The 26,883-nt window shown below is 47.5% G+C and overlaps 1 protein-coding gene across 1 annotated transcript in view; it reads left to right on the top strand.

Moving 5' to 3' along the window:
• The window catches only part of LOC129700726 (uncharacterized), a 227,098-nt gene that overhangs the window by 9,851 nt on the left and 190,364 nt on the right, over positions 1–26,883 (top strand). The window contains exon 2 of the mRNA XM_055641346.1: positions 20,679–20,803. Coding sequence (XP_055497321.1) covers positions 20,679–20,803 — 125 coding nt within the window. The remainder of the gene's footprint in view (positions 1–20,678; positions 20,804–26,883) is intronic.

Here is a 26,883-nt window from a genome sequence, read left to right as displayed (position 1 = left end):
TGTCAACCAGCGACACAATTCCTCGTGACACGGGACGTCCTCCTACAACTGCACCTACAACAACCTTTGACCACACAGGCGACAACCTACGACACCCAAAGTCAACCTACCGCCACCAGCGACAAGCTACCACCCTGTCGGCGACAAATGATGACGACTGAAGACTTCTCTTGACGCGGGAACTGTCGCCAGTTGACGTAGGCTGTCACCAATGGAATTCATTGAGGTCATGAGGTCATGACCCGGCGTCAACCAACATCACCTGGCGACAACCTACGACAGGAGAAGACGGGCACTGTCGTCGAGAGGTTTTGAACATTTCAAAATCCAGCGGTGACTAGGAATAAGTAACGACACTTGAGGAGACCGCTCACGACAATACAAGCGTCACGCCGCAACCATGTGGCAACAGGAAAAAACTCGCCTATGTGGGACAGGCCCTTAAGGCAGCAACTCTACCGCTGCGCCACCGTGCCACCCTACTATCCCGGGATGTGGCCCAAGAACGGCCAGGCATTTTGCCGACTCCCTGGTTCGCCTTTAATCAATGCAATTCACTGAAACTCCCACAACTTGCTGCTGTTTGTTCAGAGTGACTGGACATCAGCACATCCCAAACACTGCACGGCAACGGTAATTAACTGGATGTTAAGTGCACTGAGACATGTGATGATGTGCACATAAAATAAAAGTCTTGTTCGCCATCCTTCACACACCCACACTGCCATGACAATCACAAACCCCTGCAGTCAGGGAAAGTCTGGCTGGCTGCAGAGTTGTCGGGGCTAGCTGCGTTGAGTTGCATCTGCACTAACACAACTTGCTGCTTGTTTACCATCTTAAAGCCAGGCTTTGCTCTCTCCCCTCCCCCCCCTTATCCTGCTTCCTCTCCGCCCCCGGCGACAGGTACTGGCAACTGAATTCTCTTACCTTGTTGTAGCTTGTCGCGGGCGGACGTGGGTTTAACCATATAACCATATAACAATTACAGCACGGAAACAGGCCATCTCGGCCCTACAAGTCCATGCCGAACAAATTTTGTTCCCCTTAGTCCCACCTGCCTGCACTCGTACCATAACCCTCCATTCCCTTCTCATCCATATGCCTATCCAATTTATTTTTAAATGATACCAATGAACCTGCCTCCACCACTTCCACTGGGAGCTCATTCCACACCGCCACCACTCTCTGCGTAAAGAAGTTCCCCCTCATATTACCCCTAAACTTCTGTCCCTTAATTCTGAAGTCATGTCCTCTTGTTTGAATCTTCCCTATTCTCAAAGGGAAAAGCTTGTCCACATCAACTCTGTCTATCCCTCTCATCATTTTAAAGACCTCTATCAGGTCCCCCCTTAACCTTCTGCGCTCCAGAGAATAAAGACCTAACTTATTCAACCTATCTCTGTAACTTAGTTGTTGAAACCCAGGCAACATTCTAGTAAATCTCCTCTGTACTCTCTCTATTTTGTTGACATCCTTCCTATAATTTGGCGACCAAAATTGTACACCATACTCCAGATTTGGTCTCACCAATGCCTTGTACAATTTTAACATTACATCCCAGCTTCTATACTCAATGCTCTGATTTATAAAGGCTAGCATACCAAAAGCTTTCTTTACCACCCTATCTATATGAGATTCCACCTTCAAGGAACTATGCACGGTTATACCCAGATCCCTCTGTTCAACTGTATTCTTCAATTCCCTACACCTTGTCGTAGGTGTGGTCGTAGATGGACATCCTAATGGGTCGCCGCTTGTCGGTAGCTTGCCGTAGCTTGACGTTGACTAGGTGGTAGGTTGTTGTAGACATTGTCGTAGGGGGGGTCTTTTCGGTGACCTGCTACGACTATGACAGTCACCGGCAGTCGCCGAAAATATTACCTAAGCGGGGCAGGCCCATTAGTAATTTTTTTGTCTCCATTCACCTTGTTTTTATCCATTTAAAAGAATCCCTCCCTTTTGTCATTTTTGGTCACATTTTCTCTTCATAAAATCACACAGAGTGGCGGTGGATAGAAGGTAACGTTGTTGGGGACAAGATGACTCTACAATCCTTCCTCACTTCGAGTCAGAGATAAATACAGAGTGGAAACAGGCTCTTCGGCCCATCGGATATTTGCTGGCTATCAGCAACTCTTTAACACATAGAGGGTGGAAGGCGCATGGAGCGAGCTGCCAGAGGAGGTGGAGTCACAGAGTCTTACAGCGTGGAAACAGGCCCTTTGGCCCAACTTGCCCATGCCAGCCCACACCCACATGCCCCAGCTACACTAGTCCCACCTAATAGAGTCGTTATGGCAGAAACTATAACAACATCTAAAATACATTTGGACGGGTACGTGGACTGGAAAGGTTTCTAAGGGATACGGGCCAAATGCAGGTAGGTGGGACTATTGTAGATGGGACACCCTAGTCAGTGTGGGCAAGTTGGGCAGGAAGGCCTGTTTCTATGCTCTATGACTATGACTCTACAACACTCCATAACTGCTACCTACATTGCCATCAACTTCCCCCATTCACCTGCACACTCGGGGTCATTAACGTCAGCAAATTATCCTATCAACCTGCACATTTTTTGGGGAAGAAACCGGAAGAAACCCTACTCAGTCGCAGGGAGGGAGTGCAAACTCCACACAGACAGTGCGGAGATCAGGATTGAACCCTGGTCATCCGAGCTGCGAGGCAGCAGCACAGCCAGTTAGCAACGTGGAGCTTTGGTGACTCATTGCCACCCTCCATTTAAGACAGATGAGTCCTCTGTTTAACTGGACACTGTGTATTGATCCTGCACTCTGTATCTTCCCCGTTGCTCTATCTATTGTACTTGAGTATGAACGGATTGGATCTCGGATAATGGTATATCTGATCAGTTTGGATAGCGTGCAAAATCTAGCTTTCTACTGTGCCAGGGCAGATGCGACAATCACAAACCTAACTTAACTTAGCATGGCACAGAGTTAGAAACATAGAAACATAGACATTAGGTGCAGGAGTAGGCCAGCCCTTCGAGCTGCCATTCATACAGATCATCCTCAATCCCGTACCTGCCTTCTTCCATACCCCCTGATCCCCTTAGCCACAAGGTGCACATCTGTCCCTCTTATATAGTTTGCCTACGTTCTGTGGCCCTCACCACTCTCTGCGTGAAAAAAAGTTCTTCTCCTCAGTTGCAGTGGTAGGTTTTCGATCCAGGTGCTTTTTGGTACCTTCCCTCTCGCACCCCAATGACGTACAAGTTTGTAGGTTAATTGGTTTCTGTAAAATTGTAAATTGTCCCTAGTGCTAGTGCGTGGGGAACGCTGGTCGGTGCAGACTCGATGGGTCGAAGGGCCTGTTTCCGCTCTGTATCTCTAAACTAAATACCATAATCTAACCTTACATACATTAGCCTAACACAAGAGGTTGCCAGAGGTTATGGGGAGAAGGCAGGAGAATGGGAGTTCGGAGGGAGAGATAGATCTGCCATGATTGAATGACTCTGTCTGAAGAAGGGTTTCGGCCCGAAACGTTGCCTATTTCCTTCGCTCCATAGATGCTGCTGCACCCGCTGGGTTTCTCCAGCACTTTTGTCTACCATGATTGAATGACTTGATGGGCTGAATGGCCTAATTCCTATTGGAATTCCTATTGGGTAGACCTGTAATTTTGGTCATAGACCATAGGCAATTCTTGAGCCAATAATGATTAAAAATAAGAGCTGAAAATGCCATGATCGCATCTCATTATGATTATGGATTTCAAAAGAAAATCGGGCTTGCAGACGCAGTTGAGACAGGACGGAAATTCTGACGCAAGCTTAGGAGAGAAATGGTGAGCAAGCATTTTAGAGTTCACATGTGCAAGACTGACAATTGCAGAAGGGATAGACACAAAATGCTGGAGCAACTCAGCGGGACCGGCAGCATCTCTGAAGAGAAGGAATGGGTGACCCTTCTTGGGTCTCGACCCGAAACGGCACCCACTGCTTCTCTCCAGAGATGCTGCCGGTCCCGCTGAGTTACTCCAGCTTTTTGTGTGTATCTTCAGTGTATAACCGGCATCTGCAGTTCCTTCCTTCACACGGGTTAGTTGTATCTGCTTATAAATTTCAAGTTCTATGCTCATGACTGACTTTCATTCTTTAAAGACTATTTGGGATTTACGACAAGGAGTGACACTTTGAAATGCATTGGGTGGCGTGGGAGGTGCGCATTGTAGACACAAAGCTTTTATAGTGCTTACTGTATGTGCTAAACTAATCTGGATCCTTCCAGGTGAGACAGACATTCACCTGCACCTCCTCTAAGTTTGCCTAAACCCACGTGATCTCCCCATTGCTTAACACTTTAACTCCCCCTCCCAATCCCACACTGGCCTTTCTGTCCTGGGCCTCCTCCACTGTCAGAGTGAGGCCCAGAGCAAATTGGAGGAACAGCGCCTCATATTTCACTTGGGCAGCTTACAACCCAGCGGTATGAATGTTGACTTCTCGAACTTCAAGGAAAATCCGTGTTTTCATATAAACATAGAAATTAGGTGCCCCAGTAGGCCTTAACCCTTCGAGCCTGCACCGCCATTCAATATGATCATGGCTGATCATCCAACTCAGTATCCCGTACCTGCCTTCTCTCCATACCCCCTGATCCCCTTAGCCACAAGGGCCACATCTAACTCCCTCTTATATATAGCCAATGAACTGGCCTCAACTACCTTCTGTGGCAGAGATGTTCCAGAGATTCACCACTCTCTGTGTGAAAAAAGTTCTTCTCATCTCGGTTTTAAAGGATTTCCCCCCTTATCCTTAAGCTGTGACCCCTTGTCCTGGATTTCCCTAACATCGGGAACAATCTTCCTGCATCTAGCCTGTCCAACCCCTTAAAAATTTTGTAAGTTTCTATAAGATCCCCTCTCAATCTTCAAAATTCTAGAGAGTATAAACCAAGTCTATCCAGTCTTTCTTCATAAGACAGTCCTGACATCCCAGGAATCAGTCTGGTGAACCGGTCTCTGCACTCCCTCTATGGCAATAATGTCCTTCCTCAGATTTGGAGACCAAAACTGTACGCAATACTCCAGGTGTGGTCTCACCACGACCCTGTACAACAGCAGTAGAACCTCCCTGCTCCTATACTCAAATCCTTTTGCTATGAAAGCTAACATACCGTTTCGCTCTCTCTCCATCCCTCCCTCTTTCCACCCCCCCCCCCCCCCCCCCCCCCCCCCCCCCCCCCCCTAGTTCTCCCACTGGTATTTCTGTCTCTGACTACATTTTATCTCTGTTTGCTTTGTTGTTACCTTCTCCCAGCTTACAATAGACAATAGGTTCAGGAGTAGGCCATTCGGTCCTTCGAACCAGCACCGCCATTCAATGTGATCATGGCTGATCATTCCCAATCAGTACCCCAGTCCTGCCTTCTCCCCATATCCCAGCTAACAATGATCTATTCTGTGTAGGAAGGGACTGCAGATGCTGGTTTAAACTGAAGATGGGCACAAAAAGCTGGAGTAACTCAGCGGGACAGGCGGCATCGCTGGAGAGAAGGAAGGGGTGACGTTTCGGGTCGACACCCTACATTTTCCTTGATATCCATTCCCTCTGTCCTATTTTCACACCTGACACTTCCTTATCTATGTATCTCCCTCTCCCCTGAGGCGAGTCGTGAAGACCTGAGGCGGGTCTTTAAGACCAGCCGACAGACCATCTCCACCCAAAGAGACCATCTGAAGAAGGGTCTCCACCCGAAACGTCATGCATTCCTTCCCTCCAGAGACGCTGCCTGTCCCGCTGAGTTACTCCAGCATTTTGTGACTATCCTCCTCCTCTACCCTTGTCAATTAAGTCAAAACTTTAATTTAAAAAAATAAGCCAAAAGCGAAAAATAATTAAAAAAAAACAAAAAACAAAACGTGTTGATATACCTGCTTCATTTCTCACCGCACCCATCACCCTGTCCGTAAATCAGTTTAATTCCGAAGTTGTGTACCCGTTCTTATATACTTCTTCAAAGGTAAAATTTATTGGTCACATATAAGGTGCAGTGAAATGTAATTTACCATGCAGAGTTACAATGGAAAAAAGGACACAATACACACCATAATTCAACACAGTCGTCCACCGCAGCATTCTTCACTGTGGTGGAAGGCAATACAGTTCAGACAGTCCTCCTCCTCCTCCCTTTGTTCATCCTCCTCCTCCCTTTGTTCATCCCTGGTCGGGGCCCTGACACTCCGGACGGCCCGATGTTCAAGCCCTCTGGTCGGGATGTCCACCTTTTTACCTTTTCATCTCAGGTCTTTGTTCAACCAGCTGCCTATCAACAACCCCTCCCCCCACTCACCAAACCTCCTCACCTTTAGCTCTCTGCCATTGGCCAGGCTTTGCCCTGCCCTTCCTCGCTTCCAGCCTCCCCCCCTCCCCCCTCCCCACCACAATCAGTCTGAAGAAGGATCTCGACCCGGAATGTCACATGTCCACTTCCTCCAGAGATGCTGCCTGACACGTGGAGTTACTCCAGCTTCTTTTTATTATCCTCCTTTTTATTATCCTATGGGTAAGGTTTTTCTACTGGTTCAAATGTGGTGGATAAAGACTCTGCCACTGAAAACCTCGACGAGAGTTACTGATCCAAATGCAGGCTTGGAGCTTGGACACTATCGCCGTTCCTGCTTTATAATAGTGTCTAAAATGGTCACAATCTCCATGAAGATTAGCCAGAGAGTGATGATTTTCACCCAGAGAGTAGTAAATCAGTGGAATTCTCTGCCGCAGAATGCAGAGGAGGACAATTCATTGGATGTATTCAAGAGAGAGTTAGATTTAGCTCTTAGGGCGAATGGAATCAAGGGATATGGGGAGAAAGCAGGAACTGGGCACTGATTCTGGATGATCAGCCATGATCTTATTGAATGGCGGTGCTGGCTCGAAGGGCCGAATGGCACCTATTTTTTATGCTTCTAAGATTATAATAGACAATAGGTGCAGGAGTAGGCCATTCGGCCCTTCGAGCCAGCACCGCCATTCACTGTGGTCATGGCTGATCTTCCACATTTGGAATAAATGATATAAAAGATTGCAACTGAATGAGTGGTGGAGGCAGATGGGAGCAACAGAGGGCAGGGAGGGGAGGAGGTATGGAGTCCATTAGGAGGAGGGGCCCAAGAAACAGGGTCATAGTGGGGGGGGGGGGTGTAAGGTGGGATGAAGGGGGTGTGAGAGGGGCCCAGGGTGGAAAGGAGGAGAGAGAAAGGGACAGAAGAAGGCGAGGGATATCTGAGGAATCAAAGAGCAGCACGGTGGCGCAGCGGTAGAGTTGCTGCTTTACAACCCCAGAGACCCGGGTTCGATCCTGTACCGAGTTTGCACATTCCCCCCGTGACCTGCGTGGGTTTTCTCCGAGATCTTCAGTTTCCTCCAGCACTCCAAAGACGTACAGGTTTGCCAGTTGATTGGCTTGGTGTACGTGTGTATTGGCCCCGGTGTGTGGTAGGGCAGTGTTGATGTGCGTGGATCGCTGGTCGGTGGGCCGAAGGGCCTGTTTCCGTGCGGTATCTCCACATTAAACTCAATAAAGAGGTTTGAATTGTGAAACAAGAGGAAGGAATGAAGGGGGGGGGGGGGGGGACTAGAGAAACGGGTATGAGTCCACGGGGAAGAGAAGGGGGCGGGGGTGGGGGAGGGGGATGGGGAAGAATGAGGGGGTGGGGGGGGTGTTTTGGTAAGTCACCCAAAATGGGAGAATCTAATAATCATGTGTCGCAAGCTACCCAAGTGGAATACGAGGTGTTGTTCCTCCAGTCTGTGAGGAAGAATCCCGATTTGAAATGTCACCTCTCCACGTTCTCCAGAGATGGTGCCCGAGCTGCTGGGTTACTCCAGCACTTTGTGTGTCTTTTTTTTTGTAAGCCAGCATCTGCAGTTCCTCTTTCCTACCTGTGGGATCTTGCAACCCCAGCAGCTGAGATCATGGCTGAACAATGGCAACCTGCAAAAGGGGAATCTAAAACGGTGTATTGGCAAGAGTCGGCCTCCAAAGGAGAAGATTACAGTGGGTTTTAATCACCTCAAATGCCGTGCAAAATTAATTACACAATAAGCGGGTGGATTAATATCCATTTATTTTTTTTAAAAAAACATATATTGAAGACCAGTCTTTCACTCAATCGATTCGATTCTGAAATTAAATACATAGATCTAGAGGATCATATGCTGGGCAGGCAAGGAGGATATTTAGGTCTTTGGACTCGCGATTCTCCATTGACATAGTCGCTCGATTCATCCCACCTCCGATCTCTTTCCCCATGAAAGAACCAACCTTAAGCAGTATGCGGAGCCCCCCACACTGCTCGATCTGGTATTGGGAAATTGGGAAGGGCAAGTTAATGAAGTGTGTGTGTGTGTGGAGGAGCCTTTTGGGACCAGTGACCACAGTTCACTTAGGTTTAAGATAGTTGTGGATAGGGACAGAGAAGGTCCATGTGTTAAAATGCTCAACTGGGGTAAGGCCAACTTTGAGGGTGTGAGAGAGGGTGTGTGTTTCGCTCAAGTTGACTGGAGCTGGTAATTAGATGGGAATCGGCCAAATGGGATGTTTTTAAAAGTGTGCTGAAGAAAGCTCAGAATGTGTACGTCCACATTAGAGTGAAGGGCAGAGCAGGCAAACGTAAGGACGCTTGGCTGACGAGGGAAATTGAGACGTTAGTCAAAAGAGAAGGTTCACCAGACTGATTCCTGGGATGTCAGGACTTTCATATGAAGAAAGACTGGATAGACTCGGCTTGTATTCGCTAGAATTTAGAAGATTAAGGGGGGATCTTATAGAAACTTACAAAATTCTTAAGGGGTTGGACAGGCTAGATGCAGGAAGATTGTTCCTGATGTTGGGGAAGTCCAGAACAAGGGATCACAGTTTAAGGATAAGGGGGAAATCTTTTAGGACCGAGATGAGGAAAACATTTTTCACACAGAGAGTGGTGAATCTGTGGAATTCTCTGCCACAGAAGGTAGTTGAGGCCAGTTCATTGGCTATATTTAAGAGGGAGTTAGATGTGGCCCTTGTGGCTAAAGGGATCAGGGGGTATGGAGAGAAGGCAGGTACAGGATACTGAGTTGGATGATCAGCCATGATCATATTGAATGGCGGTGCAGGCTCGAAGGGCCGAATGGCCTACTCCTGCGCCTATTTTCTATGTTTCTATATGGGGCCCAAAAGTGCACACAATACTCCAAATGCCGTCTGTCCGGAGCCCTGCAAAGCCTCAGCATTACGTCTGTGTTGTATTGTATTCCAGACCTCTCGAGTGCCATCCCATGGTTTTGCAGATGCATTGGGCAGCAGCCAGCAGCTCACACCTTGTTATTGTGGATTGTGGCACCAAGGTGGCCCTTGGCTCACTCTCCAAAGTATTACATTCAGACTGATACCATACCACAGACAGAAAGAAATCATTGTCCTTTGCTATCGCTGCACCGTGTCGAGTAACAAATGGCATGTGGGCTGAACAATATTCATTTTATATTGAAGGTGCTCAGGAATGTAAATATGATCTGGGTCTTAATGCGTAGGTTGGCCAACTTAACTTAGTGTGAGGTGATGGATAGGTATGAAGGAGCGGAGATTCTTGAAGGTATTATTGCTGGCAGTAGAACAAGATTGCATTTACTTGGGGCTGTCTTGGTCTGTAAGGTTTTTAACTGTACAAGTCAGTTTTACTCTTTGTTGGCTTATATCTACCGAGGGAAAGCCAGTCTCCAGAGATGCTGTCTGTCCCGCTGGGTTACTCCAGCATTTTGTGGGACTCTCAGTCTGAAGAAGAATGGCACGGTGGCACAGCGGTAGAGTTGCTGCCTTACAGCGCCAGAAGCCCAAGTTCGATCCTGACTCTGGGTGCTGTCTATACGGAGTTTGCACGTTCTCCCCGTGACCTGCGTGGGTTTTCTCCAAGATCTTCGTTTTTTTTTCCCCACACTCTATTCCTCTCATGATTTTATACACGTCTGTAAGATCCTCCTGCGCTTCAAGGATTAGAGTCCTAGCCTGCAGCAGCATCTATGGAGCGAAGGAAATAGGCAACGTTTCGGGCCGAATTCCTTCTCTGAAACCCTTCGGCTGAAGAAGGATTTTGGCCCTATTTCCTTCGCTCCATCGATGCTGCTGCACCCACTGAGTTTCTCCAGCATTTTTGTGTACCTTCGATTTTCCAGCATCTGCAGTTCCTTCTTAAACAACCTCTTCCCAAAACCTCAGACCCTCTAGACTTGGCAACATTAAAAATGTTGAATTCAAACATATTTGGTAAAGAAAGTGTGGCTTGAAAGCCCGATGCCAGTCATGGTGACCTGCAGCAGGTAGTGCTGCTATCTCACAGCTCCTTGCACCCACACAATCTGTGTGGCGTTTGCATGCGCTCCCTGTCACCACGTGGATTCTCCCTGGTGCTCTGTCTTTCTATCCCCCCCCCCTCCCTTAAGCAGCTGTTACTCATTACCCCTTAAAGCAGGTAATTGGGAAATGAGTGTGATTAGTACAGGTGTCAGGGGGTTACAGGGAGAAGGCAGAAGGCGGGAGAGATAAATCTGCCAAGATTGAATGGCGGAGTAGACTCGATACTCCTATCACTTATGATCATTTGAGTTAAGGAGCACATGAGAGTGCTTACATTAGGGGGGGGGTCAGGCACCTATGGAGAACCAGCATGGAGCTGAAGGGCTGAGTAGCCTCTTTCTGTGCAGTAATAAGTAAGTATGTGCGTGTGTTTCTTTGGTGTCCTTATGGAATGAATCCTGCCCTCTTCATATGGCCTAATGTGGCTGTAGACGGGTTGACCCTTGGAAGAAGAGATGGCACGGTGGTACAGCAGTAGAGTCGCTGGTTTACAGCAGCAGAGACCTGTGTTTGATCCTGACTGTGGGTGCTGTCTGTATGGAGTTTAAACATTCTCCCTGTGACTGTGGGTTTTCCCCGGGTGCTCAGGTCTCCTCCCACACCCCAAAGATGTACAGGTTTGCAGGTTAATTGTCCCTAGTGTGTAGGATAGTGCTTGTTTGTGTGGGGATGGCTGGTTGGAGCGGACTTGGTAGGCCGAAGGGCCTGTTTCTGGGCTTTATGTCTTAAATAAGTTGTAAAGCCGTGGCAATGTCGCCAATAAATCTCACGCATAAATGGATCACGAACAAAACAGAAATCTTGGGAGTTTGTAAGTGTTTTCTTTCCCATATTAGTGAAAGTCGTTGAAGTTTAACATGAGCCTTTATTACAGCAGTCTGCAGAGTGATTGCAAATTAATCTGAATGCTCTAGAGATAATGTGGCAAGATCCTGCACCAAACTCACAATATTTGCTGCATATTGCAATGCATTTTTGCAGCAATTAATCGCTTTCAGCTATATATATTTCAAAACAGTTCTAAGCAAATATGGACAGTTACGGGAATGTCCCACTTACACAACTTTTTAGACGGGAACAGGAGACTATGAGGTCGCCACATGTTCGCCGGAGGTTGCCGGGGGTATGGCCTGCATGGTGGTGAGTAGTCCCCGCATTCTCGTAACCAGTCGCGGCTTCATTCTGGTCGACGTTGAAAAATTAGCGGGGACCGGAATTTTGACGCCTTGGAGAGTAGCGCGAATTCCCGTGGCGTAGGCGCAGCGGTAGTGGGTCGCCAGGAGGTCGAATGGTGGCGTGGGTTCTGGTAGGTTGTAGCCGGTGCTGACCGGTGAATTTCATTGGCTCGTTAACCAAAAAAAAAACCGTAAACAGTAGTTTTCAGAACCAAGGATAACCAACTGCTTATGGTAATGTCCGCCGAGCTTCACAGCCGTGTATCTCTGGCTTGTTAAAAGTTGTCTTCACTCATTCTCCCCATCCCGTGCCTGATAACAGCTGGGAAGAGACTGTCCCTGAATCTGGAGGTGTGCGTTTTCGCACTTCTGTACCTCTTGCCCGATGGGAGGGGGGGAGAAGAGGGAGTGACCGGGAGTGAGACTGGTCCTCGATTAAAGCCTCACACAAGGCCCAAATCTTATACCAGCGATCTGACTTTTGAAACGTGTCTTCCACTCAGGGAGTGGGGCACTGTTGGAGGATATATGATAATAATTCATGAACGGTGTTACTTTTATGAATGGATGAATGAAGGAGTACGTTTCTTGGCCAAGTATTGACATACAAGGAATTTGCCTTGGTGCTCCGCCCACGAGTGACAACATGACATACAGTGACAGTTAGGAATGACACATGAAACATTAAACATTCATAATAAAACATTATTGATTAAACATTTGAATTAAATAAAAATACCAGAGCAAAAGGTCCCAAAATGATCCGATAACTTCAGTTCGGGGAAGCGCATGGGATTTTCCCCGATTCAGCTTTTTTACCCGAGTCTCAGAGGAGTGGAAATAATCATCATGGAGCCACACAACAAGGAGACGGGTCTTCAGCCCAACTCGTCCATGCCGAAAAAGATGCCTCATCTAAGCTAGTCCCATTTGCCACCTCTTTTGGCCCTTATCTCCCTAAACCATTACTATCTGTGTTTTTTTTCCTTTCTTCTCCCCACCCCCCACCCCCCCATCAGTCTGAAGAGGGGTTTTGGCCCGAAACGTTGCCTATTTCCTTCGCTCCATAGATGCTGCTGCACTCGCTGAGTTTCTCCAGCTTTTTTGTGTACCTTCGATTTTCCAGCATCTGCAGTTCCTTCTTAAACACTATCTGTGTTCCTGTCCAAGCGTCTTTTAAATGCTGTTCTAGTCCCTGCCTCAACTACCTCCTCCAGGCAGCTCGTTCCATATGCCAACCACGCTTGAGAGAAAAGATTGCCCCTCGGGCTCATCTTCAACTTTCCCCCTCTCACCAAGAACGTAAACCTATTTTTGATTCCCCTAGCCTGGGTAAAAGACTCTGTGCATCAACCTTATCTATTCCCCTCATGATTTTATGTACCTCCATAATGGGCCTGTCCCACTTACGCAACTTTTTCAGCGACTGCCGGCACCCGTCATAGGGCGTTGCAGGTCGCCGAAAATTTTGAACATGTTGAAAATTCAGCGGCGACCAGAAAGACGCCAGGACTCTTAGGGCGACTGAGGAGACGGCTCACGAGACATGTCGCGGGGTGAAGCCTGTGTGGTCGTGAGCAGTCGCCCAAAGAGTCGTACCTTGTTTTGGTCGCCGCTGGATTTTCAACATGTTGAAAATTTTCGGAGACCTGCAACCACCTATGACGGGTGCCGGCAGTCGCCGAAAAAGTCGCGTAAGTGGGACAGGCCTGTAAGATCGCCCCTTAGCCTCCTGTGCTTCAAGGAGTAAAGTCCTAGTCTGGCCCACCTCTCCCTGTAGCTCTGCCTGATCAAGTCCTGGCAACACCCTCGTAACCCTACTCTGCACTCTTTCCAGCTTCATCTTGAACGGCATGAGACAGAGACCTGCACAAGAATGTGAGTGACTCATTTAACACACTCTAACTACACAGTGCGTGTATACATACGTTCACATGTGCAACAATGCTTTCCCCACCTTTTTGAAGCCAGAATTATTCATGCTATTTACAGACAACATTTTTCTACAATGTTCCTGAAGGAACTTGTTCAGAAGTGATAGGAGCAGGGTTAGGCCATTCGGCCCATCAATCATGGCTGATCTATCTATCTTTCCCTCTCAACCCCATTCTCCTGCCTTCTCCCCATGACCCCTGACACAAGTACTAATCAAGAATTTATCCATCTCTGCCTTAAAAAAATATCCATTGACCTGACCTCCGCAGCCTTCAGTGGCAATGAAGTCCACAGATTCACCACCCTCTGATTAAAGACATTCCTCCTTGTAATTTTTGGCATTACATCCATTTCTCGATTCACTTCAGTTGAAGCTTGTGTTATTTCTCTTCTATGACATCCACTGGATCAACTTCTGGGGCATTCCAACTATGATACAACTCTTTGCCGTTCTCTCATCCACCTCTTGCAGGTATATAAGTGACTGGCCTTCACAAGTTTAAAGTACTCTTTTGTTTTTAATGAGCCATCTCTTTGTACTGCATACTCCAGCCATCTGTCCAAAATGTCTTCATGTGTTCATAAGTGATAGGAGCAGAATGAGGCCATTCTAGTCTGACATTCAATCATGGCTGATCTATCTCTCCCTCCTAACACAATTCTCCTGCCTTCTCCACATGACCTATCATCTATACTAAAACACCATCTGAAGACTGGGTCCTGACCCAAAGCATCCATCCTGGCTTCCAAAGATTGACGCAAAAAGCTGGAGTAACTCAGCAGAGGACAGGCAGTGGTTAGACAGACTAGATGCAGGAGAATTGTTCCTGATGTTGCGGAATTCCAGGACAAGGGGTCACAGTTTAAGGATAAAGGGGAAATCCTTTAGGACCGAGATGAGAAAAATATTTTTCACACAGAGAGTGGAGAATCTCTGAAACTCTCTGCCACAGAAGGTAGTTGAGGCCAGTTCATTGGCTATATTTAAGAGGGAGTTAGATGTGGCCCTTGTGGCTAAAGAGATCAGGGGGTATGGAGAGAAGGCAGGTACAGGATACTGAGTTGGATGATCAGCCATGATCATATTGAATGGCGGTGCAGGCTCGAAGGGCCGAATGGCCTAATCCTGCACCTATTTTCTATGTTTCTATGTGTCTGGAGAGAAGAAATGGGTGACGTTTCGGGTCGGGACCCAAGACGGGTCACCCATTCCTTCTCTCCAGAGATGCCACCTGTCCTGCTGAGTTATTCCAGCGTTTTGTGTCTATCTCCTGTTTCAACCTGCATCTGCAGTTCCTTCCTACAGTTCCTTGCCTCCCATCCTTTTTCTCCGGAGATGCTGCCTGACTCGCTGAGTTGCTCAGCATTTTGTGTCTATCCCTTCTGCAATTGTCTGTCTTGCACATGTGAACTCTAAAATGCTTGCTCACCAGTTCTCTACAAAGCTTGCGTCAGGATTTCCGTTCTGTCTCAACTGCGTCTGCAAGTACGTTTTACTTTTGAAATCCGTAATCATAATGAGATGCGAGAAAGGGTTACCATGGCATTCTCAGCTCTTATTTTTTAATCATTATTGGCTCAAGAATTGCCTATGGTCTACGACCAAAATTACAGGTCTACCCAATAGGAATTCCAATAGGAATTAATAATGAAAACCAAAGATAATTCCTAATGGTTCCTTCTCAATTTGAGCTTTATTCATCCTGCTCGATGCCTCAATGCCCCCTGAAGGCTTAAGAAGTTTGTCATGTCCCCAACAACCCTCACCAACTTCTACAGATGCACCACTGAAAGCATTGTATCGGGAAGCATCCCCATGGTTTGAGAACAGCTCCATACCGCAGAAGTTTGTCATGTGGCCACAGCCCAGACCCCACACAAACAACCTCACCAACTTCTACTACACCTCACTCTGCACTCATCAAGCCGCCAGCATAATCAAGGGAAGTTTCAACCAGTTACAGAGATAGGTTGAATAAGGGAACAGCTCCAGAAGGTTAAGGGGGGACCTGATAGAGGTCTTTAAAAATGAGAGGGATAGCAGAGTTGATGTGGACAAGCAGCCCTTTGAGACCACCACATTCAAACCAGGACCTTCCCAGAAGTTTCAATTGACTTCTTTACCATGGCGGTGTGGAATGAGCTCCCAGTGGAAGTGGTGGAGGCAGGTTCATTGGTATCATTTAAAAATAAATTGGATAGGCATATGGATGAGAAGGGAATGGAGGGTTATGGTACATAATCACTAAGGGGAAAAAAACCATGGACTTGTAGGCCGAGATGGCCTGTTTCGTGCCCCAGTCACTATATGGTCTCACCCCGGTCACTCCCTCTTCTCCCCTCCCCCACCACACAAGAGATCCAGAAGTGTCAAAACCTACACCTCCAGATTCAGGGACAGTTTCTTCCCAGCTGTAATCAACTTCCCAACCGAACCATTCTCCCACCAGCTAGAAGGTGACCCGGACCTTCCATTTACCCCACTTCGAACTACCTTTAGCTGAACGTTATCTTGCACTAAATGTTATACGCATTATATTACATCTGTACACCGCGGGTGGATTGATTGTAATCGTGTATACTCTTTCATTGACTGCATAGCGCAGAACACAAAACATTTTGCTGTACCTCAGTACACGTGATAATAATAAACAAAACTGAAGGGCCTGTCCCACTTACGCAACTTTTTCGGCAACTGCCGGCAACCGTCATAGGTCGTCACAGGTCAAAGAAAATTTTCAACATGTTGAAAATCCAGCGGTGACCAGAACAAGGTGCGAGTCTTTGGGCGACTACTCACGACCACACAGGCTTCACCCCGTGACATGTCACCAGGGTGTCGCCTGTATGGTCGTGAGTCGTCTTCTCAGTCGCCCAAAGAGTCGAAGCGTCTTTCTGGTTGCCGCTGAATTTTCAACACGTTGACCTGCAACGCCCTATGACGGGTGCCGGCAGTCGCTGAAAAAGTGGCGTAAGTGGGACAGGCCCATAAACCAAATCAATGAATGTGACCCATAGTAATAGTTTTTACTTGGATTATTCTCCATCTCTATTGCTTGTACTGCATCAAAGTGAACTCGCAACGTTTGAATTCGAGTTTTTACCCTGATTGCATCTTCTGCGTTTATTCAGACAGTATGTTACTACTGTTGCGAGATTCAGGCGAGATTCCAGCATACCGTTCTTGTTAATCAGAAAATTGGGAGTTACGGTAATGAAGTGGGAAATAGACTGAGATCCTAAATCTCACAGAGATACTTGCAGCTACAAAAGACTGCAGATGCTGGAGTCTAGAGCAAAGCACAATGAGGAACAGGGCGGCAAGGTGCTGCCTTGTAGCGCCAGAGACCCGGTTTCGATTCCGACTACTGTTGCTGTCTGTATGGAGTTTGTACCTTCTCCCTGCGACCACGTGGGTTTTCTCCGAGGTCTTTGGTTTCCTCCCACGCTCCAAAGATGTGCATTGTTTGTAGGTTAATTGGTTTGGTATTAACGTAAAAAAAATTGTGTGTGTTAATGTGTGGGGATCGCTGGTCGGCGCGGACTCGGTGGGCCAAAGGGCCTGTTTCCGCGCTGTATCTCTAAACTAAACTCAGTGGGCTAGGCAGCCTCTGGAGGGAAATGGGCAGTTTGGGTCAAATCCCTCTTTCAGGGTTACTTGGACTCCTTTATAATCAACTTGGAAAAATAAATTTCTAAACTCAAAGTACATGTGCTCTAAAACCAGGATAAACACTCAACAAACCTGTGGGACAACACAAACTAGGCATGTAGATGGCAGCTTCTCATTGGGATTATCAAGTGGGCACCTTCCTTCACTGGTGTTTCATTGAGTTAGGCCCACAACACCTCGGGAAGGCACAACAGTTAGTTCTGGTGTCCCAGAAACACCCCCCCCCAATACCTGCTCTTAACACCAATGCTACCAACAATGGCGGACTGGGTATAAAAATATTGGTTGCCAGGAGACAAAGGGGGCCTACTTCATCAGGGCCCCACCTGATATAGGGGGCCCACTTCATCAGGAGCTCACTTGCCATCGGGCAAGCTAACACCCTGGCCAGTCCGCCACTGGCTACCAATATGCAATACTTAACAGCCAACTATGTAAATAACTACTAAGTAAAAGAAACTACAGGCGATTAACACAACATTTATACAAATGCTAGTTTTGTATGTAAGCTACAACATCTCTGTGACAGGGATGTATATCAGCGGTGCGGGATGTCCACTTCCATCCACGGCTGCACGGTGGCGCTACCCATGGAGTTGCTGCCTTTCTGCGCCAGAGGCCCAGGTTCGATCCTGACTACGGGTGCTGTCTGTACAAATTTGCACGTTCTCCCCGTGACCTGCGTGGGTTTTCTCTGGTATCTCCAGTTTCCTCCCACTCTCCAAAGACGTACAGGTTTGTAGGCTAATTGGCTTGGTGTAAATGTAAATTCTTCCCCAGTGTGTGTAGGGTGGTGTTAGTGTGCGGGGATCGCTGGTCGGCTCGGACTCGGTGGGCCGAAGGGTCTATTTCCGTGCTGTATCTCTAAACTAAACAATACGTTTCCCAAACGCACTGACTAATTCCATCTTTAGAAGTGAGTTCCAAGAGTGGTTACCTGGTAGACTGATATTAACATGAATATGCTCATTTGCCTGTTGTTAATATTACCAATTACAATTTAATCAATCTTTATAGAGACTGAAATATAATGTATCCCTCGTAAAGAAAATAGACCCAATTTTGCAGAAAGCTGATTAAAAACCCTAACTGAACTGAAAATAAAAAACAAAGAATTAAAAAAATTCATGACTTTTTAAGATGCGTGTTCTATAGTTCAACACCTGCCAAGTGATTCGCCGGATCGGAAAAGACCGTTTGAGTGTTTAGTTTTAGAGATAGCGTGGAAACAGGCCATTTGGCCCACCGAGTCCGCGCCGACCAGCGATCCCCGCACATTAACACTATCCTGCACACACTAAGGACAATTTACACTTATACCACGGCAATTAACCTACACACCTGCACGTCTTTGGAGTGCGGGAGGAAACTGGAGATCTCGGAGAAAACCCACGCAGGTCACGGGGAGAACGTGCAAACTCCGTACGGGTGGCACCCGTAGTCGGGATCAAACCTGGGTCTCTGGCGCTGTAAAGGGCCTGTCCCTCTTTCACGACCTAATTCACGACCTCTGCCGAGTTCGCCCGTGACTCATCCCCGCAGCATGATCGTCAGGAGGTCGTAGCAGGTCGTGATGCTAGTCGTAGGTACTCGTGGCAGCAAGTAGGTCGGGGCGTTTTACTAGCCTGATGAAAAATGTCCACAAGTAAAAAAGGTTGTGAATTAGCTCGTGAAAGTGGGACAGCCCCTTAAAGCAGCAAATCTAATGCTGCGCCACCGTGCCGCCGCCCTCCCCCCCCCCCCCCTTCCACGACTATTTTATGACCCTGGTCATTTTATTTGCTCCTATTGGCTTTCTTTCAAAATTAAAATTAACATTTTTTAGTTGGTGTGAAAATATTTTGGTCTGGTTGGTTGAGTTTGCAGCCTTTAATTAATTATACTCAATCACATTCTGAACGTAATGCGAGTTGAATGCTGTGATATTTTGTTTTTTATAAATGTGCATTCCTGTAAAGTATCCAATCCTGGCAGATTAATCATTTACTGAAGCAATCATGGTGCTAATAAATGGGAAATGGCTTTGAGCAATGACGGGGTTTTTCGTGCTTGGAGTCCGGGAACTGATGCTTCACTGTCAGAGGAACTGAAATCTTTCTTTCTGATGTTGCAATGTCGAACGTAACGTCAGTAGCTTTCACTTTCCATGGCAGCTGAGGCATAGGGCAGGGAAACAGGCCCTTCGGCCCGGCACGCCCATGCCGACCAAGGTGCCCCATCTACACCAGTCCCGCCTGCCCACGTTTGGCCCACATCCCTCTAAACCCTTCCTATCCATGTGCCTGATAGCTTTTAAATCTTAGAAGATAGACCCAAAAAGCTGGAGTAAATCAGCGGGACAGGCACTCACTGGAGAGAAGGAATGGGTGATGGTTCTGGTCGAGACCCTTCTTCAGACTGGTTAAGGATAAGGGATATGCTGAGATATGGAGTGGCTGGGCTTGTATACTCTGGAATTTAGAAGCATGAGAGGAGAAACATATGATGATTAAGGGTTTTGACAGGCTAGAGGCAGGAAATATGTTCCCGATGTTGGGGGAGTCCAGAACCAGGGGCCACAGTTTAAGAATAAGGGACAAGCCATTTAGAACGGAGATGAGGAAACACTTATTCTCACAGAGGGCTGTGAGTCATTGGAATTCTCTGCCTCAGAGGGCGGTGGAGGCAGGTTCTCTGGATACTTTCAAGAGAGAGCTGAATAGAGCTCCTAAAGATAGAGGAGTCAGGGGATATGGGGAGAAGGCAGGAACGGGGTACTGATTGGGGATGATCAGCCATGATCACATTGAATGGCGGTGCTGGCTCGAAGGGCCGAATGGCCTACTCCTGCACCTATTGTCTATTGTCTATTGAAATGAGAAATATTGATGGTGATGTGGAGAGATAGTACCTGCCTCAACCACCTCCTCTGACAGCTCATTCAATAGGCAATAGGTGCAGGATTAGGCCATTCGGCCCTTCGAACCAGCACCGCCATTCAATGTGATCATGGCTGATCATCCCCAATCAGTACCCCGTTCCTGCCTTCTCCCCGTATCCCCTGACTGCGCTATTTCCATACACCCACCGCCACCCTCTGCGTGGACCGCACACGTGGTCAGGATCGAACCCGGGGCCTCCGTCGCTGTAAGGCAGCAACTCTACCGCTGCGCCACCGTGCCTTCTTTTTACAACTCGAGGTGCATTTGCAAAACAAAAATGCAAATTACTGTTGCATATAACGAGTTTCCTGGGTGAAGCAGCCTGTTTCCAATTAATGAGGCTCTGCACATGACGAGCATTCAATTAGACAAGCAGCCTACCTGTATGTGGCATAACTGTGGTTATGCATCTGATTATCGTGCGATACACACGCAAGGAGCATGTGGTACCCATGTCCTCAGTTAACATGTCTCGGACGTGTTCCTCTTCCAGCATCTCTATTGTTTCGGAGGTATAAAAATAGTCATGACTCCGCTGGTTTGTTTCCAGTCTAATCCGCGAAGCTGTTTCATTACAGCCCTCACTTCAATTTAATTTTTAACGTTTCAGACGACCCCCTCGAGTGTTTCATCTGTCGGGAGCGAGGGGTGACAGACTGCGACTCCTTGCTGCAGTATTGTGACTGCAAGAGTTTGGTTGCTCATCACAAGTGTTTGCTGACCTGGATACAAAAGGTAATAACCCCCCCCCACCCCCACCCCCCCCCCCCCCCCCCCCCCCCCCCCCCCCCCCCCCCCCCACATCATAGCACACACAACAAGCTATCGATTTAGTTTGCCGAATGTTCTATAGATTCAGGATCAGTTCCTGTGGATTGGAGGGTAGCTAATGTTATCCCACTTTTTGAGAAAGGCGGGAGAGAGAAAACAGGGAATTATAGACCAGTTAACCTGACATCGGTCGTGGGGAAGATGCTGGAGTTAATTATAAAAGATGAAATAGCCGAACATTTGGATAGCAGTAACAGGATCGGTCTGAGTCAGCATGGATTTATGAAGGGGAAATCATGCTTGACTAATCTTCTGGAATTTTTGAGGATGTAACTAGGCAAATGGACAAGGGAGAGCCAGTGGACGTAGTGTACCTGGACTTTCAGAAAGCATTTGATAAGGTCCCACATAGGAGATTAGTGGGCAAAATTAGAGCACACGGTGTTGGGGGTAGATTGCTGACATGGATAGAAAATTGGTTGGCAGACAGGAAATAAAGAGTAGGGATTAACAGGTCCCTTTCAGACTGGCGGGCAGTGACTAGTGGGGTACCGCAAAGCTCAGTGCTGGGACCGCAGCTATTTACAATATACATCAATGATTTAGATGAAGAGATTCAAAGTAACATTAGCAAATTTGCCGATGACTCAAAAGCTGTGAGGAGGATGCTATGAGAATGCAGGGTGTCTTGGACAGGTTGGGTGAGTGGGCAGATACATGGCAGATGCAGTTTAAGGTGGATAAATGTGAGGTTATCCACTTTGGTAGCAGAAACAGGAAGCCAGATTACTATCTAAATGGTGTCAAGTTGGGAAAAGGGGAAGTATAATGGGATCTGGGGGTCCTTGTTCATCAGTCAATGAAAGTAAGCATGCAGATACAGCAGGCAGTGAAGAAAACGAATGGCATGTTGGCCTTTATGACAAGAGGAATTGAGTATAGGAGCAAAGAGGTCCTTCTGCAGTTGTACAGGACCATAGTGAGACCACACCTGGAGTATTGTGTGCAGTTTTGGTCCCCTAACTTGAGGAAGGACATTCTTGCTATTGAGGGGGTGCAGCGTAGGTTTATAAGGTTAATTCCCGGGATGGTGGGACTGTCATATGCTGAGAAAATGGAGCAGCTGGGCTTGTATACTCTGGAGTTTGGAAGGAGGAGAGGGGATCTTATTGAAACATATAAGATTTTTAAGGGTTTGGACACGCTAGAGGCAGGAAACATGTTCCTGATGTTGGGGGAGTCCAGAACCAGGGGCCACAGTTTGAGAATAAGAGGTAAGCCATTTCGAACGGAGGCGATGAGACACTTTTCACACAGAGGGTTGTGAGTTTGTGGAATTCTCTGCCTTAGAGGGCGGTGGAGGCCGGTTCTCTGGATACTTTCAAGAGAGAGCTAGATAGGGCTCTTAAGGATGGCAGAGTCAGGGGATATGGGGAGAAGGCAGGAACTAGTGGTACTGATTGGGCAAGATGAGCCATTATCACATTGAATGGCGGTGCTGGCATGAAGGGCCAAATGGCCTATTCCGACACCTATTGTCTATTGTCTATTATCTATTGTCTATATTTCTATAAGATATCCTCTCATCCTTCCAAATTCCAGTTAACATCGTAAACCTATGCTGCACTCCCTCAATAGCAAGAATGTCCTTTCTCAAATTAGGAGACCAAAACTGCACACAATACTCCAGGTGTGGTCTCACTATGGCCCTACAGAATTGCAGAAGGACGTCTTTGCTCCTATACTCAACTCCTCTTATTATGAAGGCCAACATGCCGTTCGCTTTCTTCACTGCCTGTTGTACCTGCATGCTTACTTTCAGTGACTGATGTACTAGGACACCCAGGTCTCGTTGTACTTCCCCTTTTCCCCAACCTGACGCCATCCAAATAATAAATCTGCCTTCCCGTTCTTGCCACCAAAGTGGACAACCTCACATTTATCCACATTAAACTGCATCTGCCACGCGTCTGCCCACTCACCCAACCTGTCCAAGTCACCCTGCATCCTTTCCCATTCATCTTAAACCGACGTCCTCTGGTCCTCGATTCCCCTACGCTGTGAATCCACCCGATCTATTCCTCTTGTGATTTTATACACTGAGGGTGTGTTGGGACATGCTGAGGTTGGAGACACAAGTAGGTGGGGAGGGGGTGGAGTTGGCGGGACGACTGGGTAAAAGTCTAAAAATCTAAGAGAGACATCAACCTAATGAAGCACATTTACAAATACAAGTAAAGGGCACGCTATTATCGTTAGAAGGTTGGCTGACCCGGGAAATTGCATTACAACATCCTTATTACTCATCTCACCGAGCCTTCCCTGCCACCATTCTAGTTGATTTAATCCAATTGAACACCAATCTTGAGCACTCTGGCTGTGCAGCTGAAAGGCGGTTTATAGTCTTTTTTCGCTGAAAACCAGGGACTTGCAGTAATTGAGTGCTGCTGAACGCTTCACATCACAAACCAGTCGGCGGACAGTCGCTCCATTTTGCGTTGGTGTGGAGAAAGCTTTTTATGGAAAAATAAACAAAAATGAAATGTTCCCGCTGGTTCTTGTTTTCCTCCAGCCTTTGTGGCGTTTGGGGGGGGAGCGACTGGGCTGAGAGGCGTCGAAGGCAACGGCTTAAATAGACAGTGGAGGACACTTGATTCGGCTTTGATTTTCATTGTAAATTGGTCGGCTCTTGAGTTTTAGCCGTAACTCGGGTCGTTTGTCTTGGATGGCCGTCTTCAAAGTGGGTCGCGCATGCAAATTCATTACGGTTAGCGGCCGTGACTTTTATTAGGGGCCTCCAATATACATTGTGAAATGATTTGGAGCTGGGATCGGGGGGAGGGGGGGACACCAGATGGAGTGATGCAAGTTAGTTTACCGCAACTTAGCCTCAGCTCCAGAACTGATATCAGCGGGACAAAATAAAACAGGAGCACTCTGAAGTGGCTGCAGTTTGAGGCGTGCCATTGCCAAGGTGCTTTAACTCTGCTGTTCCCCAAAGCCCAAGCCCACGTCAGTGCTACCTGCAGCAATCTTCTTCTTATCGAGTCCACATCTCATGATTAGAAGTTGTTCAGCTAGAACTAAACACAATAGACAATAGGTGCAGGAGTAGGCCATTCGGCCCATTGAGCCAGCACCGCCGTTCAATCTGATCATCCCCAATCAGTACCCCGTTCCTGCCTTCTCCCCATATCCCCTGACTCCACTATCTTTACGAGCCCTATCTAGCTCTCTCTTGAAAGCATCCAAAGAACCTGCCTCCACCGCCCTCTGAGGCAGAGAATTCCACAGACTCACCACTCTCTGTAAGAAAAAAGTGTTTCCTCGTCTCCATTCTAAATGGCTTACTCCTTATTCTTAAACTGTGGCCCCTGGTTCTGGACTCCCCCAACATCGGGAACATGTTTCCTGCCTCTAGCGTGTCCAAACCCTTAACAATCTTATATGTTTCAATGAGATGCCCTCTCGCCCTTCTAAACTCCAGAGTGCACAAGCCCAGCTGCTCCATTCTCTCACCATATGACAGTCCCGTCATCCTGGGAATTAACCTTGTAAACCTACGCTGCACTCCCTCAATAGCAAGAATGTCCTTCCTCAAATTAGGGGACCAGACTGCACACAATACTGCAGATGCGGTCTCACTAGGGCCCTGTACAACTGCAGAATTTGCTCCTATATTTCTTCTCGACATCTGCATACTATGGCGCCCATCTTGTGCTTCTTGTGCGTGGTGATGGAAAGATTGGTGAAAACAGGGCTGTGATGTGAACACTCTTTCCTTGACCCTCCCTGCAGAAATGACTTTACATAAGAGCATTAAAAATACAACTGGAGCCAGTCCTCGCACTTCTTCCCGTGCTGACTCACGATCGTAGTTGCTTTCTCCTTATCGCACTCTGCTCATTCGCCCCATATCTCAAAAGATTACCTTCATCTTTTTTTGTTTAGTTCAGAAATACAGCGCGGAAACAGGCCCTAATGCCCACCGAGTCCGATCCGCCCAGCGATCCCCGCACACTAACACACTCCCCTGCACACACTAGGGACAATTTTACATTTACACCAAGCCAATTAACCTCCAACTCCTGTCCATCTTTGGAGCGTGGGAGGAAACCGAAGATCTCGGAGAAAGCCCACGCAGGTCACGGGGAGAACGTGTATACCCTGTACAAACAGTGCCCGTGGTCAGGATCGAACCCGGGTCTCTGGTGCTGTAAGGCAGCAACTCTACTGCTGCGCCACCGCGCCACCCCAAATATTCCAAAATCTTTCCATCTATGTCAGTGACTGATTATCATTGTCCTCTTGGCTAGAGAATACCAAAGATGAACTTGGTGACACAGCTGGTAGAGCTGCTGCCTTGCAGCGTCAGAGACCCAGGTTCGATCCTGACCTCAGGTGCTGCCTGTGTGGAGTATGCACGTTCTCCCCTTGACCACGCAGGTTTTCTCCAGGCACTCCAGTTTCCTCCGGCGTCCCAAAGACGTGCTGGTATGTCGGTTAGACACAAGGAACTGCAGGTGCTGGTTTACAAAAAAAAAGACACAAAGTGCTGGAGTAACTCAACCAGTCAGGCAACATCTCTGGAGGATATGGATAGGCGATGTTTCAGGTCTGGAGAAAGGTCCTGGCCCAAAAAATTCACCTATCGATGTCGTCCAGAGATGCTGCCTGACCCGATGAGTTACTCCAACACTTTGTATCTTTTTTTGTAAACCAGCATCTGCAGTTCCTTGTGCCCAAGTCATTAGAAAATACCCAAGAAGAGCAGCTGAATGTGTAGATACTTTCAAGGCTGCAATGACCTTTGGGCTGCAGCAGAACTGAGGGGGTGGTGGGGGAAACAGGCAAGAGAGTAACTCAGCGGGACAGGCAGCATCTCTGGAGAGAAGGAATGGGTGACGTTTCGGGTCCAGACCCTTCTTCAGACTGGTTAGGGTTAAGGGAAATGAGAAATATAGACGGTGATGTGGAGAGATGGTACCTGCCTCAACCGCCTCCTCTGACAGCCCATTCTGTGTGGCCAGCACACGTGGCCAGGATCGAACCTGGTTCTCTGGCGCTTCAAGGCAGCAACTCTACTGCTGCGATCACCGTGCCTTTTTTTTTAATAGCTTGAGGTGCATTTGTAAAAGAGGAAATGCAAATTACTGTTGCATATAACGAGTTTCCAGGTTGTTTCCAATTAATGAGGCTATGCACATGACCCGAAACGTCGCCCAACTCTTCTCTCCAAAGAGGCTGCCTGTCCCGCTGAGTTACTCCAGCGTTTTCAAGTTCAAGTTTGCGTCTATTGCCACATGCACCAATTAAGGCACAGTGGTATTTGACTTAAAGGGGCAATACCTTTGTCAGTCCTCCTCCTTTGTTCATCCATGTATTTTTGTGTCTATCTTTGGTTTAAACCAGCATCTGCTGTTCTTAAGGGGTTGGACAGGCTAGATGCAGGAAGATTGTTCTCGATGTTGGGGAAGTCCAGGACAAGGGGGTCATGTGTTTAAGGATCAAGGGGAAATCCTTTAGGACCGAGATGAAAAAAAACATTTTTTACACAGAGAGTGGTGAATCTCTGGAACTCTCTGCCACAGAGGGTAGTTGAGGCCAGTTCATTGGCTATATTTAAGAGGGAGTTAGATGTGGCCCTTGTGGCTAAAGGGATCAGGGAGTATGGAGAGAAGGCAGGTACGGGATACTGAGTTGGATGATCAGCCATGATCATATTGAATGGCGGTGCAGGCTCGAAGGGCTGTATGGCCTACTCCTGCACCTATTTTCTATGTTTCTATCTGCAGTTCCTTCCTATTCCTTAATCATACCTACCACTGGAGCAGGTTTAACAGCCTACACTGGCTCCTCCCCCCCCCCCCCCCCCCCCCCCCCCCCCCCCCCCCACACGCACACATACACATTAATAATGCACTATTATTGTTTATTTGCACTGCCATTGTTTATTTATTTGCCTGTCTTATTAATATGTACTGAACTTTTTTTTGGTCTTGTTTACTATGTGTTTTACTGAGTTCTATGTTTACATATCTGTT

Source organism: Leucoraja erinacea, chromosome 10 (assembly GCF_028641065.1).
Source record: "Leucoraja erinacea ecotype New England chromosome 10, Leri_hhj_1, whole genome shotgun sequence".
Taxonomy (NCBI): Eukaryota; Metazoa; Chordata; class Chondrichthyes; order Rajiformes; family Rajidae; genus Leucoraja; species Leucoraja erinaceus.
This window is presented reverse-complemented; position numbering and strand designations above follow the sequence as displayed.